The following is a 19,464-nucleotide window of genomic DNA, read 5'->3' as shown; positions in this document are numbered from 1 at the left end:
TCATTTGTCCTGCAGGTGGCGATGAGGAGCGCTTGGGCGGGTCAGAGGATCAGGAAGAGCACCAGTTCTCAGACATCGACGATTCAGAAGATGACGATGACAACGAGGAAGAGGAAGAGGAGGAATCTTCGTCCCACGATGAGCCGTCCTCCTCCTGCTCCCCTGACACCCGTCTCTCCAGTGGGGGGCGCTCTGACAGTGGGCAGCCGTCCCAGCGGAGCACCCCAGACCCCCACCCCACCGCCCCCCAGGACAGAGAGCCGGGCCCCAGCCAGCAGGACTACCCGTCGCCCCAGCTTCGGCCCAGCAGCCGCACGGCTTCCTCCGGCAGCAAGAGGGCGCTGTTCTCCCGCCAGCACTGGGAGGGCTCCCCCCAGGCCTTCTCCCCCAGCAGCGAGGGGTCCCCCCTGCGCCACCCGTCCCCTGGGCGTGGCCTGTCGCCGGGGCGTGGCCAGTCTCCAGGGCGTGGCCTGTCTCCGGGGCGTGGCCTGTCGCCGGGGCGTGGCCAGTCGCCGGGGCGTGGCCTGTCGCCGGGGCGTGGCCAGTCTCCGGGGCGTGGCCTGTCGCCGGGGCGTGGCCAGTCGCCGGGGCGTGGCCTGTCGCCGGGGCGTGGCCTGTCTCCGGGACAGGACTCCTCCCCCCTCCGCTGCCTCACCCCCCGGCTGGATCTCTCCTCCCCTCTCCGCTGCCTCACCCCGTCCCCCGAACGAGGCCTGTCCCCCCTCAGATTGCTGTCCCCCGCCTGCTACCCCAGCCCCCGCGCCCCGCCCTCCCCCGTCCCGCCCGGAGCCCTGCCGAGAGTGCGCGCGTTCCCCGTCCCATCGCCAGGGACCTCATTCAGCACCGAGACCCCCCTGGGCAGGCCGGTGGGTACCCCTGCTCCACTACCGCAGCAGAGCAGTAGTAATGATAATGATAGTTTACCAATGCTGGTTCTGTTAACTTTCTGTTTTCACTTGTCTAGATACCTGAACTGTGTGTTTCTCAATACAAAGCTGACAATTTCAGCCTTTCTCTGTATTGATCTAGGAACCTGTAATGCATGAAATTATTACACGCTAATTACTCTTAATTACTGTAATAGACTTTGTTACACCTGAGCGCTCCCTTGTTGGGTTAACTGATTTAAGTCATATTCTCAGGTTGTAGTCCATCATTTCACACATGGAATGCTGACTCACCAGCAGCATCCCGCTAGACTGTCGCCACGGTGACCGTGTTCTATGTCATGCACAAGATTAACCTCAGTCCCTCCCCACAGGAGAAGCAGGAGTGGAGCAGCTTCCTGCAGGAGGGGGTGATCTTTTCGGACGCCTGCCCGCCCCCTCCGGCGCTGAGGCTCTCCGCCTCTCCTGGCGAGTTGGCGGGACAGCCCCCCCCGGCTGGGACGGTGGACCTCCTGTTCAGCCACCTCCCCCTGCACTCCCAGCGCCAGGCCCGCTCCCCCTACGTCATGATCCCCATCGGGGGCATCCAGATGGTGCAGCCATGGCCCCTCCCCAAACCCGCCCACAGCCCCGCCCCCACCCCCACCACCACCCTCTGGACCGAGGCCACCTCCCGCCCCCTCGAAAAGAAAGGGGGCGTGTCTCCAGGGCCTAGTGGGCGGGGCACTCTCCAGGACTACAGGGTACAGGAGGAAGAAGCGGGAACCAGCCAATCAGGACTCAGTGTGGGAAGGTACCGCGCCCCCCCAAAAAAACAGGTTTCCCAGACGTGGGGGGAGGACCCCCCAGGCACGGGCATTAAGCAATATGGCAGCTCTGGCACTTCCTGTTCGTCCGGCACTTCGGCCTCGGAGACGACTGGCAGCTCTGGCCCCGCCCCCAGCCAGCAGGCTCCTCCCACACACAGGACTAGACCGCTGTCTGATAGGGAAGGACCCCCTGGGGGGCGGGGCAGGAGGCGGGGCTCTGAACATGCTGGGGGAGGAGCCGAAGGCAGGGGCGTGGCCGCTGCGCGGAAACACAAAGACAGCAAAACAGGAAGTGCTTAACAGTCTCCGCCCCCGATTCTGCACGACAGAGTCACTGACGCTTTTTCTTATTATCGCTCTCTTCGTTCTCGATGTTTTGTATGGTTCCGTTTTTATACTATTTCCAACACTATTGTTTACTTACATGTTTGTTTTCTTCGCTCTTGCAATATATATATATATATATAGAATTGGAATAAGATGCACCTTTTTGACAATAATATATCTGTCCCTTATCTACTGTTATTTATCTTGCTCTTGATCTTCGTATCTATTGGAATATACATGTATGATGATTATAGATATATTTGTAAATGACCAAAATCCGTACTGAAAAACAATAATTCCCAATTTGTTTTGTCCAGTATTCCTTACAGTGTAGTTGACTGTGCCTTTTCTGTCGGAAGTATGTTGCTAGAAGTATAGAAAAAAAGTTAAAAAGGCTGTGAATTTTTTTTGAATATGTTTTTTGTTTTGTTTTGGAGCTGAGCTGGAAGGTGCGAGCGAAGGCTGGACTTTCAGTTTACGGCCGTTTTAAAGTCAGGGTAAGAAAGCAGCGGGTAAAGCGAGGATGAGGAGGAGAGGAAGGAGCCGGGCGATTTGCACGGAAATGCACTGAAGTCATATTTTTTATATAATAAATATGTAGATCTTATGTGCGTGTACAGAAGAAAGAAGTATATGGTCTGTATTTATTGCTACATTTAATGATAAAAAAATGCTTCTTTTACGTTGTTTTTATTTTTTACTTTGATTTTCTAAAACATGCAGTGATTATCCATGTCGACTACCTGTGGGTCTTCTTTTTGATAAAGTTCTTAGGTACTGGGTTTGGGTGGGGGTCACCAAAGGGGTGGGGGGGCAGTTATGGGGGTTGGGTTCAACAGTTGATTGCCCTGCATATTTGAAACAGAGCAAGTTTCTAGTTTCTAAACCAATAAAAACCTGCACCGTTCTTTGCTGAAACTTTGTGTGAATCTCATGTTCTTTCGCGGTTCTAGGGGAACTTTTAAAAATATGTCCAGCTTTCAGCAGCCTGCACACGAACTCAGAAATACATGCAGCCAGAAGGTACATTTGGCAGAAATTGTCCTACTGGAGGGGGGGGGGGGGTTTGGGCAAGCTCTCCCAAAATCAGTCTGATTGGCTGATCTCCACTTGGAAGGATTTTTTTGAGGTAGTCTCACTTGAAGGGATTGCAATAAATGAATCCATTTTTAGTATGCCACTTTTTCCAGTTTTAGTGGAGACCTTGCACTGGTCATTTTGTAATTTATCTCTCTCTCTTTCTTTTTTTCTGAATCTAGATTTCTGGGCACTGGCCTGTCATGCTCCAGACACCGGCTCCCTCTGCTGGTGACCCGCTCTACCTGCGTCTGCCGTAGGCCACGACGGCTTTGATCGCGGCTGAAGACGGTTTGAGGAACAGTGGGAGAGGTTTCCCCGGGGAGGCAGACGGTGGCGACAGTGTGTCCATGAGACTGCCCCACTGTGGCCAATATGGGTATTGCAACATTACACTAATGGAGGGCCACTCACTGTTTGACTGCTGCATCGTTACACTTAGAGATATGCTGTTCATAAAGACGCATTCTCAGCGCATACTCACGCCTAACTTTCCATTGTGAGCTCTGAGATCCATTGTGCCGCATGTCCTTCTACCATTTAATTTAATTCTTTATTTCTCTTCATCTTCTTTGTGTCTAGCCTGTCCCATTGCTGAGCGGCTGCTATTTGGGCTGGTTTATCCCGCTGTCCTGCACTAGGTGGCGCCATTGCTGAGCTTTATTCAGGGACATCACATGCAGGGACATCCCAAACCAAGCTAGACAAGTTCTTCCCCGCAATTCTCGACAAAACCGTTTCTGTATGGACCTTGCTGTGTGCCTGGGAGCATTGTAATGCTGAAACAAAATGGGCCTTCCCTAAACTGTTGGGGAAGCACAGAATCATCTAGAATGTGACTGTCTGCTGTAGCATTAAGATTTGCCTCCACTGGAACTAAGGGGCCTAGCCCAAAGCATGAAAAACAGCCCAGACCAAGGGGTATCCAGATACTTTTGGCCATATATTGTGTGTTAGACTAGCATGTATTTTCTGCACTGTGTATGTATGGCCAGCAGGGGGTGCTGTTGTGTGGGTATTGAGCACTTTCTTACCCATTACACTACACTGACCCATGCAATTACTAAGTAATAAGCTGTACTCAAGTTGTAATTACACATGAACAAGGCTGCACAGAGGCCCAGTGTCAGTGAAAGTGTGACTCTTAATGTGTGCAGTGTGTGTACACAGTGTGACACTCTTACACACTGAGGACAATGTAAGGCTGGGGTGCTGGGGTTCAGGGGTTTAGATGTTTAAGGGTTCATGGGTTTATAGTTTCAGGGATTCGTACTTTCAGGGCGTTAGGTATTCTGAAGTTCAGGGGCTATATGATGGGTTCAAGGGGTCCATGTGTTCATTGATTCAGGGGTTAAGATGTTCAGTGGACCAGAGTTTCTGGTGTTCAGGGGTTCAGCAGTCCTGAGGTTTTAGGGTACAGGGGATTCAAGGTTTCAGGGGTTCAGGGGTTCAGCAGTCCTGGGGTTTTAGGGTACAGGTGTTCAAGGTTTCAGGTGTTCAGGGTTTCTGGGGTTCTTGGGTGTCAGTGTCTTTGTCCTGCAGTCAGAACCCCCCCCCCCCCAAACCCACCAAAATCAGATTACTGCCCAGGGGGCATTCTTGCCTACCCCCTGCACAGAATGCACCCCCCCCCCCTCCTGGCACACATTCCATGCCTGTTGGTCACAGATGACCTCTTTCTGAAAGTGCCTGTTCCTGTGCTCCTTCATACTGGCTCTCTGTGTTCAGAGTCAAGGCCACCATGAGCCTCCTCAGCACACATTACTCATCATGCCTATGAGGCTTGTCTTTCATTGCTCTGCCACCAGGTGTCAGTGTTGAGCTATAATGCAGCACGGTCTCATTCTTTTATTCTCAGTGTGGTTCATAGTTGGCTCTGGCACTTTATGATTCATTTCCAACTGCACCCAGTATCTGAAAAAAGGATTTAAAAAAACACATTCATTTTTTCAGTTTTCTCTTTTGTCTTTACAATATTTTCCCTTTTTTGCACAGTCGTCTTAATTGCCATTAAATGAACATTTAATCATACTTGATAAAAAAAAAACAGTTTTTCTGTATGTTATTAACAGTTTCATTAGATGCCAAATAAAAGGCAAATAAAAAGCATGTCTAAGGGAGGCTCACATTTCGATTTCAGATCTGTTTGTATTTTCCTGCGTCTTGTCTTAACGTGATGCCCTGCTCTCAGTCCAGACTGTGTGAAATCTGCAGAAATCAGGTTCTGATCCAGAACCGCTCTCCAGCAAACAGGCTTCCTCTTGGTGTTGTAGCTGAGCGTTTATCCTGCGCTGATGTTTCGGTTATGTCACAGCGCGGAGAGTCATAAGTTTCTGAGATGCTGTTTATTTATGGTCCTCAGGCGCAGGGATGGTGTGCTGGTCATGTGCTCTCTGCTTTCCGGAGGGAACAGGTCGAGCATCCGGATCATTCCGTACGGGCAAAAACCTTTCCCTGGTACCGCAGAACCAGCGCCGGTTCTGTTTGTCTAAAGCTGCTGTAACTGTCTGAATTCTCCACACAAGCACCTCTTAGAGTGAAGAGCTTTACACAACTGCTTTTCCACAACGTTCAGACATGTCTGCTTCCTCTTCATAACAGCTCATAACAGCTTCATAACAGCTCATAACAGCTCATAACAGCTCATAGCAACTCATAACTGCTCATAGCAGCTCACAACAGCTTTATAACATCCAATGTGTGTCGTTCACACATACGCTTCTTTTTTCACGTGAACCAGCGCATGCAGCATTGTTCAGAAATGTTCTGGATGAACCAAGCCCTTCTTATTTCCATGGATTTTCTGCATTGAACTGCTGACAAAATAAAACAAAAATGTTTTTCTTTTACTCAGGGGTTCATCCAGCACTGCTGAGTTTCTGTTGTTTTTTCCCCACGGTGACTCACTTGTGAAGGGTGGATTATTCTCGTATCTGTTTGAATAAAAAACTCAAGAGGCACCCTGGTTTCAGTGAAACCTGTGGTACTGGTACTACTGGTCTCTTCCAGGTTCTTTCCAGGGTCCTCAAAGGGAATTTTCATACATTAGTGTACCCCTTTTCACCTCCTACACACGACAGTGTACCCCTTTTCACCTCCTACACACAACAGTGTACCCCTTTTCACCTCCTACACACGACAGTGTACCCCTTTTCACCTCCTACACTGGGCAGTGTACCCCTTTTCACCTCCTACACACGACAGTGTACCCCTTTTCACCTCCTACACACAACAGTGTACCCCTTTTCACCTCCTACACACGACAGTGTACCCCTTTTCACCTCCTACACACAACAGTGTACCCCTTTTCACCTCCTACACACGGCAGTGTACCCCTTTTCACCTCCTACACACGACAGTGTACCCCTTTTCACCTCCTACACACGACAGTGTACCGCTTTTCACCGTCTACACGGGAAACCGTACCGATATAAAATACATAGTTCATATATAAAAGTGAACATTCTGGAGTATGTTGTTTCAGTACTAAAATGCCTTAAATTATATTGGTTTCAGTAGTTAAAGTTTTTTTCCCAGAACCTAAAGTTGGATATTAACCAGTTAAACAGAACACTTACACTTTCACTTATATAGTGTAACTAATGGGGACATGATACACTGTCCCCACAAACAAACTACTATATATAAAAGAAGCACAACTATCTTTCTTTTATCAACTTTCCACAGTTATTTAGAGGTATATAATACTGTGTGTTTCCTGAAAAGCTATAAACAGACGCTCATAACATTCAGATTGAGAGCGGTGACGTAGATGGTGAGTAAACAATAAGACGATAAGACTCATGCTGGGGGTGGCCGGTGCCTTTGAATTGTGAGGACTATTAAAAATTATAAACCTGATAATGGCACATTATTCTACTCTGGTGCAATCCTGATTCCAGGTGAGCGACAACATATTTTTTCCCTCTCCCAAATTACCCAAACTTCCTGCTCATCACCATGGTAATTACCAAGAATCATAAAGCATAAACGATACCCCCCACCCCATTTTGCAGAATCAGGGGAGGAGAGGGATCTGTCACCCATTCCTGAAATGTCTGCTGCTTGAGTCATGTCCGGCGGTCCGGGCCCGCTGTGGAGCTGCGCTAGCTGTGCTGGTGGATAGCGGCCCGATAAGCGCGGGGGGGGGGTGGGGGGGGGGGGGGGGGGCGTTCCCTTCTTCGCTGTTGTTGTGGCTCCGGCAGGGACGCCTGTCTGGACGTCCCAAACGGCCTGTTTACATTCCTGCCTGTATCAGCAGCACACACTCAACCCAGAGGAATCTACGCACACACACACACACACACACATACACACTGCACACACACACACACACACACACACACACACACACACACACCTGCACACACACACACACACACACACACACACACACACACACACACTGCATACACACACAATCACACACAAAATCACACACACACACATACACATACAGACACACACTCCACTGATACACACACATCACACACACACTCAACCCAGAGGAATCTGCACACACACAATCACACACACACACACACATACACACTGCACACACACACAATCACACGCACACACATACACATACAGACACACACACACACTGCATACACACACAATCACACACACACTCAACCCGGAGGAATCTGCACACACACACACACTGCACACACACACAATCACACACACACACATACACACACACACACACACACACACACACACTGCACACACACACACACACTGCATACACACACAATCACACACAAAATCACACACACACACATACACATACAGACACACACACTCACTGCATACACACACAATCACACACACACTCAACCCAGAGGAATCTGCACACACACAATCACACACACACACACACATACACACTCACACACACACAATCACACACACACACACTGCATACACACACACACACACACACACACACATACACACACAATCACACACACACTCAACCCAGAGGAATCTGCACACACACACACACACACTGCACACACACACAATCACACACACACACACACACACATACACACTGCACACACACACAATCACATACACACACATACACATACAGACACACACACACTGCATACACACACAATCACACACACACTCAACCCGGAGGAATCTGCATACACACTCATTTCCCAGAAAGAACATTGGGCCTCATTCATAAAACTTTTCTTAAACAATTTTTTCTTTTGTTCTTTAAAATGTTCCTATGAAAAAAAAAATGAGATTCATGACACATGTGAAGACCTTTGTTTTTGTGCACATCCCAGGTGCATGCGATGATGAATTCTAGCTGTTTGTAAATTTTATGCACAATCCTGTTCCTGTGATTCGCACAAGGAAACAGCCATGAACAAATACTGATAAGTAAAGAATGATGAATGCCAAAATGTTCTTGAAAACGTTCTTACATGCAGTTTACAATCAAATGTGATCGTACGCATGTTTTGTGAATGAGGCCCGTTGTGTTTCCTGTTGATAAGTCCAAGTGTTCTAAAAATTTTCCAGATTCCAATGACGTCATGCCTGTGTCCCCTTGTTGCCGCAGCGACGGTAGAGGACCTCCATGCCCTCGCTGTGCCATGCAAAAAGCATGCCTGATATTCCACAGACACTAATACCAGCTTCCTGCAGAGATCTTCAACTGGGTCACCAGGGACTTATTTTGGGTGAGGTACCAAAATTGTGAGACCCCCCCCCCCTTCCACCCCCCACCCACTGTACAGCTCTCCAGCTGTAGTCAGGCAGTGTCCACCCACATAAACATGACCCCCCTGGGTGGGATGATAAAATGCAATACAGAGAATTATTTGCAAACAAAATAGAAAATGCCATCACTCTCTGGAGGGCAGGTTGAATAAATGGTGAAGTTGTTAAAAATAGAGCTTGAGTGTGCTGAGCAGGGGGTGTTTTATAAGCACGAGAGAGTCGCCCCCCCCCCCCCCCCCCCCCCCCCCGCCCCCCCCCCGGCTCTCCTCTGGCCTCTTCCTCGGGGAGGGACAGAAAACTGCATCAGTCATGCATTCCAGCCGCGAAGCCAAACATCTGCGCTGAGCTGCGTCTATTTCTGTCCCCCCCCCCCAGGGCCTGCCTAAATATCCAGAGCCCCCCCACCCCCCTCTGGAGGGCATGGAGCGTAATTAAAGAAAAATACACATTAGTGGGACGGGGCTTCAGGTTTGGGGAGGAGGTGTAAATTGCTCAGCGGGCTTTGACACTACAGGGCCTCCCACACCGTGAATCTCTCAGGGGTGGACAGGTGCCCATCAGACTCCACACATCAGATCAATCCAATCAGATTCCTCTCCCACAGTTCAGTCCTGGGTGGAGAGGCACAGGTGGCAGTTCCAACAGACGTCCCTGCTGCTCCAGCACCTGTCCTGCACCTGACAGCTGTAGCACTAAGTGTTCCTGTTTGTCATTTTCCATGTAGTCTTATCTATGATTCATCTTTTCTTTTATCTATGGTCATTTTTTCTGCAGAGACCAATAGAAAACTGCCACATCACAGGTGGTGCTTTTGTGAGAGTCCTGCTCACCTAGTCCCAGGGCCCCCCCAAAGGGAAACCCTTACAAGGATTAACCCAGGTAAAGACATTGATCTCAATTCAGTCAATCTTCCTGCTTAAATTAATCCGCTGTGTGTGTGTGTGCGCGTGCATGTGTTTGTGTGTGTGTGTACATGAGTGCGTGTGTGTATGTGTATGTGTGTGTGTACATGAGTGTGTGTGTGTATATGCGTGTGTACATGAGTGTGTGTGTGTGTGTGTGTGTGAGTGAGTGTGTGTGTGTATGTGTGTGTGTGTGTGTGTGTGAGTGTGTGTGTACACAGAGGAATTTGTCGTGCTTCCAGACTGTGAGTGATTAACGCGTTCCTGGCGACAAAGGAAATTCCTGAGCTTCCATATCCTAGCGCAACAAATCCGGGACAGACTTCACTCTGTCACCCCCCCCCCCCCCCCATACCCCCCCATGTCCTGCCTCTTACAAATACAACCCCCCCCCCCCCTGCTCAGGGGTTTCTACTGCCCTGAGGGGGGCCCCTTATCAGCCCAAAACCTGCAAACCCTAAAACTGGAACCAAATATTTCAACTATTTCATTTTTCATTTGGTGGGGGGGGGGGTCATATATCTGGCAGCACATCCATTAACAGAAAGAGCCAGATTTTTCATGGTTTTATAGGATGGGTTCGCCCCCTGCAAAACTGGGGCATCCATGACTAAACGGTGGGGCTTGGTTAGGGTTAGGGTTAGGGTTAGGGGGGGCTGGGGTGGGGGGTGCGTTCCCCGCGCCTGCTCTGGCGCACAGATACAGATACTCATTATTACTCGTTATTGGAGGGGTTATTAAGGGCATAAACACTGGCTGAAACGCCATTGTCTGGAGGGTGATGACATCACCGCGACTTTTCCAGGCCTGCTCTGCCCAAACCTTCCAAAACAGGTCTTTCCTCCTCCTTTAATCATCAAGCCTTATTTTTCTTCCTTTGATTGAAATGCAGTCTTGTTTTGTTTTTTTAATTTGGATGAAGTTCAGCCTCGTTCAGCTCATGCTGTCTAAGGAGATCAGAATGGGGTTGGGGTTAGGGTTAGGGTTAGGGTTAGGGTTAGGGAGGTTAGGGGGTTAGGGTTAGGGTTGGTAGTTAGGGTTAGGGGTTAGGGTTAGGGTTAGGGTTAGGGTTAGGGTTAGGGTTGGGTGGTAGGGTTGGGGTTAGGGTTAGGGTTAGGGGTTAGGGGGTTAGGTGGGTTAGGGTTGGTGGTTAGGGGTTAGGTGGGTTTAGGGTTAGGTTAGGGTGTAGGTTAGGGTTAGGGTTAGGTTAGGGTAGGTTAGGGTTAGGTTAGGGGTTAGGGTTAGGGTTAGGGTTAGGGGTTGGGTTAGCTTAGGTTTCAGTAGGCTGGCAGAGGCTGAGGGTTAGGGTTAGGGTTAGGGTTAGGGGGTTAGAGTTAGGGGTTAGGGTTAGGGTTAGGGTTAGGGGGTTAGGGTTAGGGTTAGGGGGTTAGAGTTAGGGGGTTAGGGTTAGGGTTAGGGTTAGGGGGTTAGGGTGCGACTTGCGCAGACGGAGTTTGCAGCGATGCCCGGAGCCCGAGGTCAGGATGAATACACCGTGTTTCTCTGTCACAGTGAAAATGGGGCGGGGAGCAGAGGCTGCTGCCGCTCTTATAAAGATGAGAAAGGTGAGGTATGCCTTAGGTATGCGGAGGCTGCCAAGTCTACTGCAGAGACAGTCCTGGTCCGAACACGCCACCAGAGCCAAAACAGAACCTCCCCCCATTTTAAAACAACAGCATGCCCCCCCCCCCCCCCCAGGCCTCAGGCATGTTTTGGGACAGATCTGATCTGGGACGATGCAAACACGGCCGGGTCGACAGGCTGACATTTGTCCATCATTTTCATACATCAGCATGCGGCATTTCCTGATCAGCTCCCCCATGACGCCCTGATTTCCCTCCCGTTTGTGATGCTCTCTGTGCTGATCTGGCTCCTGATCAAACCCACGCTGAGCCCCAGCCAATCACAGCTAACCCACGCTGAGCCCCAGCCAATCACAGACCTGCCGCTGCTGAGCGGGGGGTGGGGGGGTTTACGTGTCTGTGGGGACACGGCGTGCGGATGTTTTCGATCTCCCCTGTCCCAACGGAGGAGCGTGTGAGGCCGTTCCTGAGGGGGGGGGGGGGTAATTTAGCAAACTCCCCCATCCCATCCCATCCTCAAAGAACAAGGAGTGACTTTTCTGTGTCTGTGAAATCGGTAAATATTTCTGCAGTTCCCTGAGAATTTTCAACAAAACATGATATCAGCCAAAAAAATGTTTTTTTTAAAAATGCAGTCGCATGCAGGAGGAACCATGTTCTGAACATTGGTAAAAATAGATACCCCATTCCCGTCTGTTAAAAAAAGACTGCAGAAATGTTAATGGTGGGTTTTAAAAGAGTAAAAGTATTTAAAGCGATTTGACCCAGGCCTTGTGTGAGCACCGTCCAGGGCAGTGCTGCAGGAGCATCAGGAAGACGTTATGGGGGGGTTATGTGTGAGAATCTTGCATAACCCTCCATTGTCTGGCAAACAGTCTCACCCCCCAGCTCCACTTCCTGAAGTGATCCCCTGCTTCTCACTACGAGCAGCTGATAAAGAAATCTGTCTCAGCGCAAATATGTGAACGTGTTTGCAAAGTGCGGTCTCCTCTTCAGTCTCTTCAAAATCAGCGAGGACAACAGCCCCCTTACAAAACAACCAATGCACGGAAAGGATCTGCACTGGGAAGCAAAAGCTTTTGTTGTCGACAGTTAACAAGCATAAATAAAGTTCATGTTTGCAACACATTCAAACATGCATAGGCTTGCATTAATTAATAATTTCGGCTTAATTAATATGATAGGATCACAACCCATTAAGATCGTCTCTGAGTAAACATGACCTCAATCTCAATTAAAATGCTTCTGCTGAAAGGAGATAAAATATTAAATGGCACTTTATTGATCTCCAGAGGGGAAATTAATCATAACACCAGCGATTATGCTCCTGTTAGGGACCATAGAGACAAGAGGTCTGCCTCTCATAACTGCCTCTGATGGAGTCCTGTTTCTCCAGAATGTTTACTGTGCCATATTCATTGCATACGCACCCCTAACTTTTGGAAAGTGTACAGTATACATTATTTTTTAAATAATAGAACTGTTTCTGTGGCTCACTATTTAATACACAGGAGAAACATTCTATATGTACAGTTAATGGCTCTGGATGAGCTTTTTTTTTATCTATAAACATTTTGTCCAGCTTTTTGCAGAGCTATGTAAGGTGAGTTTATGCTCAGGAAGGAAGGGCGGTGTGAGAGGTTTGTATAATCCTAGCCTTGCAGAATTTGTACATTCTTGCTTTATCCTGCACAATCCCTCTGTAATCCTGAGCTAAGTGGACAGGTGGAACAGATCACTAATGGATGGCTGGGTTCTGCTCTCAGCTGGACCAAAAGCAAAAAGAGTAACATACAGTCAATAATAATAATTCCCTCATCTGCCCCGAGCACGTTCTGTGCACACGCTCTGTTAACACGTTCTGTGCACATGCTCAGTAAAGACCCTCTGTGAGCACGCTCAGTAAAGACCCTCTGTGAGCACACTCAGTAAAGACCCTCTGTGCACACGCTCTGTAAAGACCCTCTGTGAGCATGCTCAGTAAAGACCCTCTGTGAGCACGCTCTGTGAGCATGCTCAGTAAAGACCCTCTGTGAGCACGCTCTGTGAGCATGCTCAGTAAAGACCCTCTGTGAGCACGCTCTGTAAAGACCCTCTGTGAGCATGCTCAGTAAAGACGCTCTGTGAGCACGCTCTGTAAAGACCCTCTGTGAGCACGCTCAGTAAAGACCCTCTGTGAGCACGCTCTGTAAAGACCCTCTGTGAGCACGCTCTGTAAAGACCCTCTGTGCGCACGCTCAGTAAAGACCCTCTGTGAGCACGCTCTGTAAAGACCCTCTGTGCACACGCTCAGTAAAGACCCTCTGTGAGCACGCTCAGTAAAGACCCTCTGTGCACACGCTCAGTAAAGACCCTCTGTGAGCACACTCTGTAAAGACCCTCTGTGAGCACGCTCTGTAAAGACCCTCTGTGCACACGCTCAGTAAAGACCCTCTGTGAGCACGCTCAGTAAAGACCCTCTGTGCACACGCTCAGTAAAGACCCTCTGTGAGCACGCTCAGTAAAGACCCTCTGTGAGCACGCTCTGTAAAGACCCTCTGTGAGCACGCTCTGTAAAGACCCTCTGTGCACACGCTCAGTAAAGACCCTCTGTGAGCATGCTCTGTGAAAACGTTCTGTAAAGACCATTAGCATGTTCTGTGACAGACTCTACCTGTCGTAGAACACTAATCTCACTGCTCCACACAGCCTATCAGACTGCATGCAAAGCGGAATCATTTCACATTCCACTATCTTCCTGCAAACACCGCCCCAGCTCCGATAACATTATGATCCTCCGCCCCCGCCCCCGCCCCCCTTCCCCCGTCCATCACCAAGAGAGACGTTCCATCAGACATTCCGAGCTCTTCCGCCTGTTCCGCTCTCTGCTCACACTCACAATGGGGGCTGAGGTGATAACATGAACCATCCTCTCATTCTCTTTTCCTCTCCCCCTCCTTCCCTCTCTCTCGCTCTCTCTCTCTTTCTCTGCCCTAGTGACCCACAGGAGGAAGTGAGATTCTTGGAATGTGTAGCCCGTTACGCGGGGGACTGTGGTTGTGTAACAGAGAAAGAACGGCCCGGACAGGGGAGGGGGGCGTGGCCTCACGGGCACCGGGGGTGTGGCCTCCCTGACAGCACAAAGGAGAGCCATATAAGCTGAGCAGCCAGACACTGGAGCAGCAGACACACACCTGTCAGCCTTGCCCACAGGAGCAGCAGCCAGCAGGGACCTACACACCCAACCCGTGCCCTTTGGAATAACTTTACTGCACCTGAGAAAACCCCACGATGGCTCTGCCTCTCCACACACTGCTGGGTCTCTCCGTCACACTCTGTGTTTGTCTGCGGGAAGGTAAGAGACCTCACCTGCACCTCACCTGAGCGCTCATCCTGACTTTCCACCTGCACTTGAGCTCTCAACTGCACCCTGACACCACGAAACCAGCTCCTCTCTTTCCAACCAGCTCCTCTCTTTCCAACCAGCTCCTCTCTTTCCAACCAGCTCCTCTCTTCAACATCCTCCAACCAGCCTCTCTCAACAGCCCTCTTTCAAACCACTCTCTCTTCACAGCCCCTCTTTCCTCCAGAGAAACCATCTCCTCTCTTTCTAACCAGCTCCTCTCTTTCTAACCAGCTCCTCTCTCTGTGGGAACGCATGCAGGAATGCTGCAGTATTTAAAATGTGCATGTGTGTGTTTTTACCTGCCGTGCCTTTGCTCTTATTCATGCATAACAACATTCTAGATGTGCTGTCTGGACCTCGTAAAACAAAGGCTGCATTTTAAGTGAATTTTAAGGAATGGATTGCATATTTTTACAAATGTATGTGTGTGAAATAAATGTCTTAAGCATACTATAATTTCTCTTCATTTAAAAATATATTTAGTTCTGCAGAGGCATGAGATACTGTGAGCAGCGGTAATGTTTGGGTAAAATGCTTAGAGCAGGGACACGGTGTTTGAACAGGGATCCATGTGCTGCAGTGGAAATGAAAGTGAAATGGTGGCATGTAAACAGACAGTTTAAAGGTCCGGCTGGTGCCCGTGTGCCCGACTCTGGCACAAGCCTGTGACTGCTGGCCAACCCAGAGCATGCACAGGGGCAGAGGGGCGGGTGTGTGACTCAGTTAGCGGACTGCAGTTTATCATAATGACCGATAACATAGGGAACTCTGAGTGTGATTCCATCTAGCAGGGCACTGTCTGTCTGTGCTACAGCAGCAGAGAAAAGCGTTAACAGGAGCAGGTTCAGAGTAGCAGCAGAGTGTGGTTAAAGCAGCAGTATAGTAGGGTTATAACAGTAGTACAGTAGGGTTATAACAGTAGTACAGTAGGGTTATAACAGTAATTAAGTAGGGTTATAACAGTAGTACAGTAGGGTTATAACAGTAGTACAGGAGGGTTATACCAGTAGTACAGTAGGGTTATAACAGCAGTAGAGTGAGATTATAACAGTAGTACAGGAGGGTTATAACAGTAGCACTGTAGGGTTATGACAGCAGTAGAGTGTGGTTATAACAGCATCCTGGGATGCGATGCTCTGCCTCATCCCGTTGGAGTGAGACATCGTGAGGGCAAACTGAGGGGACCTGTGATCTGTGCGTCGGGTCTCTGGGTACAGAGCTCTGCTTCCCCTCAATAATGCAGAGGATATTTACCTCAGTACACACAACAATCATCCTCATCCTCTCCCTCTCTCTCCCTCTCTCTCCCTCTCTCTCTCTCTCTCTCTCTCCCAGGGTCTGGTCTCCCGTTGTCAGGACAGGCGGAGCTCAGTGCTGTGTCCACCCTTCGCCATGGCAACGCTGGGCAGCACCGCGTTCGATCCAAACGCTGCTCCTGCAACAACCAGCAGGACTCAGAGTGCCACTACTTCTGTCACCTGGACATCATCTGGGTGAACACGCCCAGGTGAGCCTCACCTGTGCACTGACTCAACCTGTGTTGAGTTTCTCCATCTCATATCCAGCCAGCTCAAACTCTCTTTGTCCAGGATAGAATGATCTGATGTTGGGTGGGTGCATCTTCCCAAAAATGCTAATACTGCTTCTCTCCCTCCCTCTCCCCCTCAGTAAGATGACCGTATATGGGCTGGGCAGTCCCCTCTCTCGCCGGCGCCGCTCTACTGGTCGTTGTGCTTGTGCCAGTGCTGATGACCTCACCTGCAGCTCCTTCTGCCACAACAGGTGAGTCAGCTGGGCAGGTCCCCCCCCCCCCCCAAGTGTTCAGAACCCATGTAACCCATAGAGCCCTATCCGTTACTCTACCCCCTTGACCACTGGCCCGACCGCCCAACCGTCTCTTCCTGTGTAAATAAAGTGCATTCACTTCTGGGTCTGACTCTCATCCTGCTTGTTTCCGTGGTGACTGCAGCTCCCAGAATTCCGCCCTGGTGCTGGTGAACCCCTCGCCCCCGTCCCAGCGCCCCCCGAACGGGAAGACCTCTGACCTGCTGGCCTCCCTCCGGTGAGTTAGCGTTAGCTCGTAGCGCCAGGGCCACGGTAAACACAGTAACCGTGGTAACAATGACATCAGCGATTTTGAGTGGAAATGCAAGGGAGCAGCGGGTTTAATAGCAGGAGAACCAGACTGAGTGACAGTCTGAGAGATCACACTGAGGGTCAGGGTTAGGGTTACAGTTACCCTGCATTTCCTAACCCCCCCCCCGTTTCTCACAGGTCCGCGGTCCGAGCCAACCAGCTGGTGGTTGAGCTGGGCGTGCCCCCCCGGAAGAGGCGGTCCTGGACCCACGGGCCGCGGAACAGATAGAGGGCTGGAGGGGGGACGCCGTCAGCTGTGCGTGAGCACCTGAACAAAGGGGGGGGGCAGACCCCCCCGGAGCCCGACCGGGCCAACCGAGCAAACCAAGAACCGGGGAGACCGGACTGTACAGGAGGGGGGGGCCCTCACCTCCGCCACTCGCCCCCCCCAGCTTCACCCCCCCCCACACTCACTGGCCATCAAGAGACCGGATCTGTGACTATTACTGGGGGGTCCCACCACTGACCCAAAACCAAAAGTCCAAAACGGGTTCCCATCCTGCCATTTCCGTGTGGAGAACATGACTGAGAGGCAGAGCTTCCAGATCCTTCTGTGGGACTGGACCAGACTGTCCGTGCGTGCGCCCCACACTCACGGAAAATGGGGGGTGGGAGGGTGGGGGTGGTTACGCCACCCAGAGTGAGCGTTTAACTCAAATGAGGGGGCAGCAAAAAGGCCCCCCTCCCTGGAGGCGAGGAAGCTCGCGGAAGAAGCGTGATGCTGAAGCGTTACTGCTTCCTGGAGCCAAAATGGCGCCCTTTAGCCTGCGCTACGCCACTAATTGCAGCCTTACCAAAGCAGATCACTGCTGACATCAGTAAAAAAGGCTAATTAATAACATCAGTTTGATATTTTATTCCTCAGAGACTGGGATATCTTACCCAGAAGAGAGCAAAACATATCAGGATTTTTTTTTGGAATGTTTATTTATTTCATAAATGAGCACTTTGCTTACAGTAGTCATATCTCAGTGCTGTGTAACTGGTGTTCTGCTCAGCTCTGTTTTCACCCAAACTGCTGGTGAATCAGAGAACCGAGAGGCTGAGTAATCTGCTGGGAGTGTCAGTCTGACGCAGTCTGGTTAGGGTTAGGGTTAGGGTTAGTCTGACGCAGTGTGGTTGGCGTTCTTTGAGCTGCAGGGGGCCTTGGGCTGTGTTTAATGAGGCGTCAAACACCTGCACCTGACCCCCCCCCCCCCCCGCTCAGCTGGTGGTGCAGGTGGAGACCAGGTGCAGTCATCACACCTGTTAACTTTTACAACGGCATGACTGCCTTTCGAAAAGCCAATTCAGCAGTGGAATCCCAAAAGAATGCACCAATTACAGCGCCTAATTAACCTGCCAGGTGTACCGCACCTGGGAGACGCTGGATTCCAGCAGGCCTCACCCCGCGGAGCTGAGCCCCGTGACCCCGGTCACCGTGGCGATTGTGAGATATGTTTTCCTCGACGTTCTCGACTCCGCCCTGCTGGCTGATATCTCCCTTGGCACCGAAACCGGGCCGCGCCCTTTGTGTCCATAGAAACGTTCCGTGAGTTGCTTTTCATTGTCCCGAACGGCAACAGCCCTTTCAATGCCGCACGCCGTGCCAACAGGCTTTAATTGTTCAGTTGGTTTTTTTTTCTTTCCTTTTTTTAATTGTTCAGACACATGGAAAAGCAGCGCTCTAATTACTGCAGAGAGAAGCAGACACACTGGCCTTGGGGCTTCAGCTGCTGTTAAGAACACCCACCGCTCACTTGTGGAATGTTCTTTGTGTGTTGAGTGTGTGTGTGTGTTTGTGTATATGTGTGTGTGTGTATGTGTGTATGTGTGTGCATGTGTGTGTTTGTGTGACATGTGTGTGTGTGTGTATGTGTATATGTGTGTGTGTGTATGTGTGTGTGTGTGTGTGTTTGTGTATATGTGTGTGTGTGTTTGTGTGATATATGTGTATGTGTGTGCATGTGTGTGTTTGTGTGTGTTTGTGTGTGTTTGTGTGTTTGTGTGTGCATGTGTGTGTTTGTGTGATATATGCTTTCACATGAAATGAAGTTTTATTTTATTTTTTTGCTGTTTATGATTTTCAATGGGACCTCAGAGTCTGTCAGTGTATTTATGCTGCAGTCATTTATTTAATCTTTTTTCCAAATCTGTCTGTGTGTGGAAAGGCTGGTCTGTTGTTTATTTAAACTTTTCTGTTATCAATGGAAAGAAGGCTTATCCTATAAATCAAGAACATCACCTGAAAACACAACCTGTGTCAACCTTGACCTGAATGCAAACAGTGTGCCATTTCCTGATCTCAGTGCTGAAGAAGTCCTTCCCATTATTTATTTAATTTATACAGGGCATTTGTACTTGGCCTGTTTATATATAAAATAATGTTATTTTATTGAATGAATAAAAATTTATGAAAGGTTGCATCATGAATCAATGTCTTGCTTATTTGTGCAACAGCATAAACACACGCAGTCTGAACAGTCTGAACAGTTCATGTACTTCAACACACCGTCATATTTGTCCTTCAGTGAATTAATTTAGAGAAACACATCTCAATTAGAACAATAAACTTTCAAATGATCAATTTGTCTATTGGACAGTAGTACACCTTTGCAACGCGTCCCC

The 19,464-nt window shown here is 49.6% G+C and overlaps 2 protein-coding genes across 4 annotated transcripts in view; both read left to right on the top strand.

The window, feature by feature from the left end:
* LOC135254765 (transcription factor HIVEP3) overlaps positions 1 to 2,705 on the top strand; it is a 61,735-nt gene extending 59,030 nt beyond the window's left edge. For all 3 annotated transcript variants that reach the window (XM_064335276.1, XM_064335358.1, XM_064335444.1), the window contains 2 exons: positions 16 to 866; positions 1,262 to 2,705. In XM_064335276.1, coding sequence (XP_064191346.1) covers positions 16 to 866; positions 1,262 to 1,996 — 1,586 coding nt within the window. In that variant the 3' untranslated portion in view covers positions 1,997 to 2,705. The remainder of the gene's footprint in view (positions 1 to 15; positions 867 to 1,261) is intronic.
* An 11,752-nt stretch (positions 2,706 to 14,457) lies between these two features.
* Positions 14,458 to 19,260, top strand: LOC135256458 (endothelin-2-like). The gene is made up of 5 exons (XM_064338277.1): positions 14,458 to 14,670; positions 16,057 to 16,228; positions 16,390 to 16,503; positions 16,691 to 16,783; positions 16,996 to 19,260. Exons 1-5 carry the CDS (start codon positions 14,607 to 14,609, stop codon positions 17,084 to 17,086), a joined length of 534 nt encoding a protein of 177 aa, XP_064194347.1. The 5' UTR covers positions 14,458 to 14,606; the 3' UTR covers positions 17,087 to 19,260.
* Positions 19,261 to 19,464: the final 204 nt, after the last annotated feature.

The sequence above is a fragment of the Anguilla rostrata genome, chromosome 1 (genome assembly GCF_018555375.3).
Source record: "Anguilla rostrata isolate EN2019 chromosome 1, ASM1855537v3, whole genome shotgun sequence".
NCBI classification, from domain to species: domain Eukaryota; kingdom Metazoa; phylum Chordata; class Actinopteri; order Anguilliformes; family Anguillidae; genus Anguilla; species Anguilla rostrata.
The sequence above is the reverse complement of the archived record's forward strand: the minus strand, read 5'-3'. Positions and strand labels throughout refer to the sequence as shown.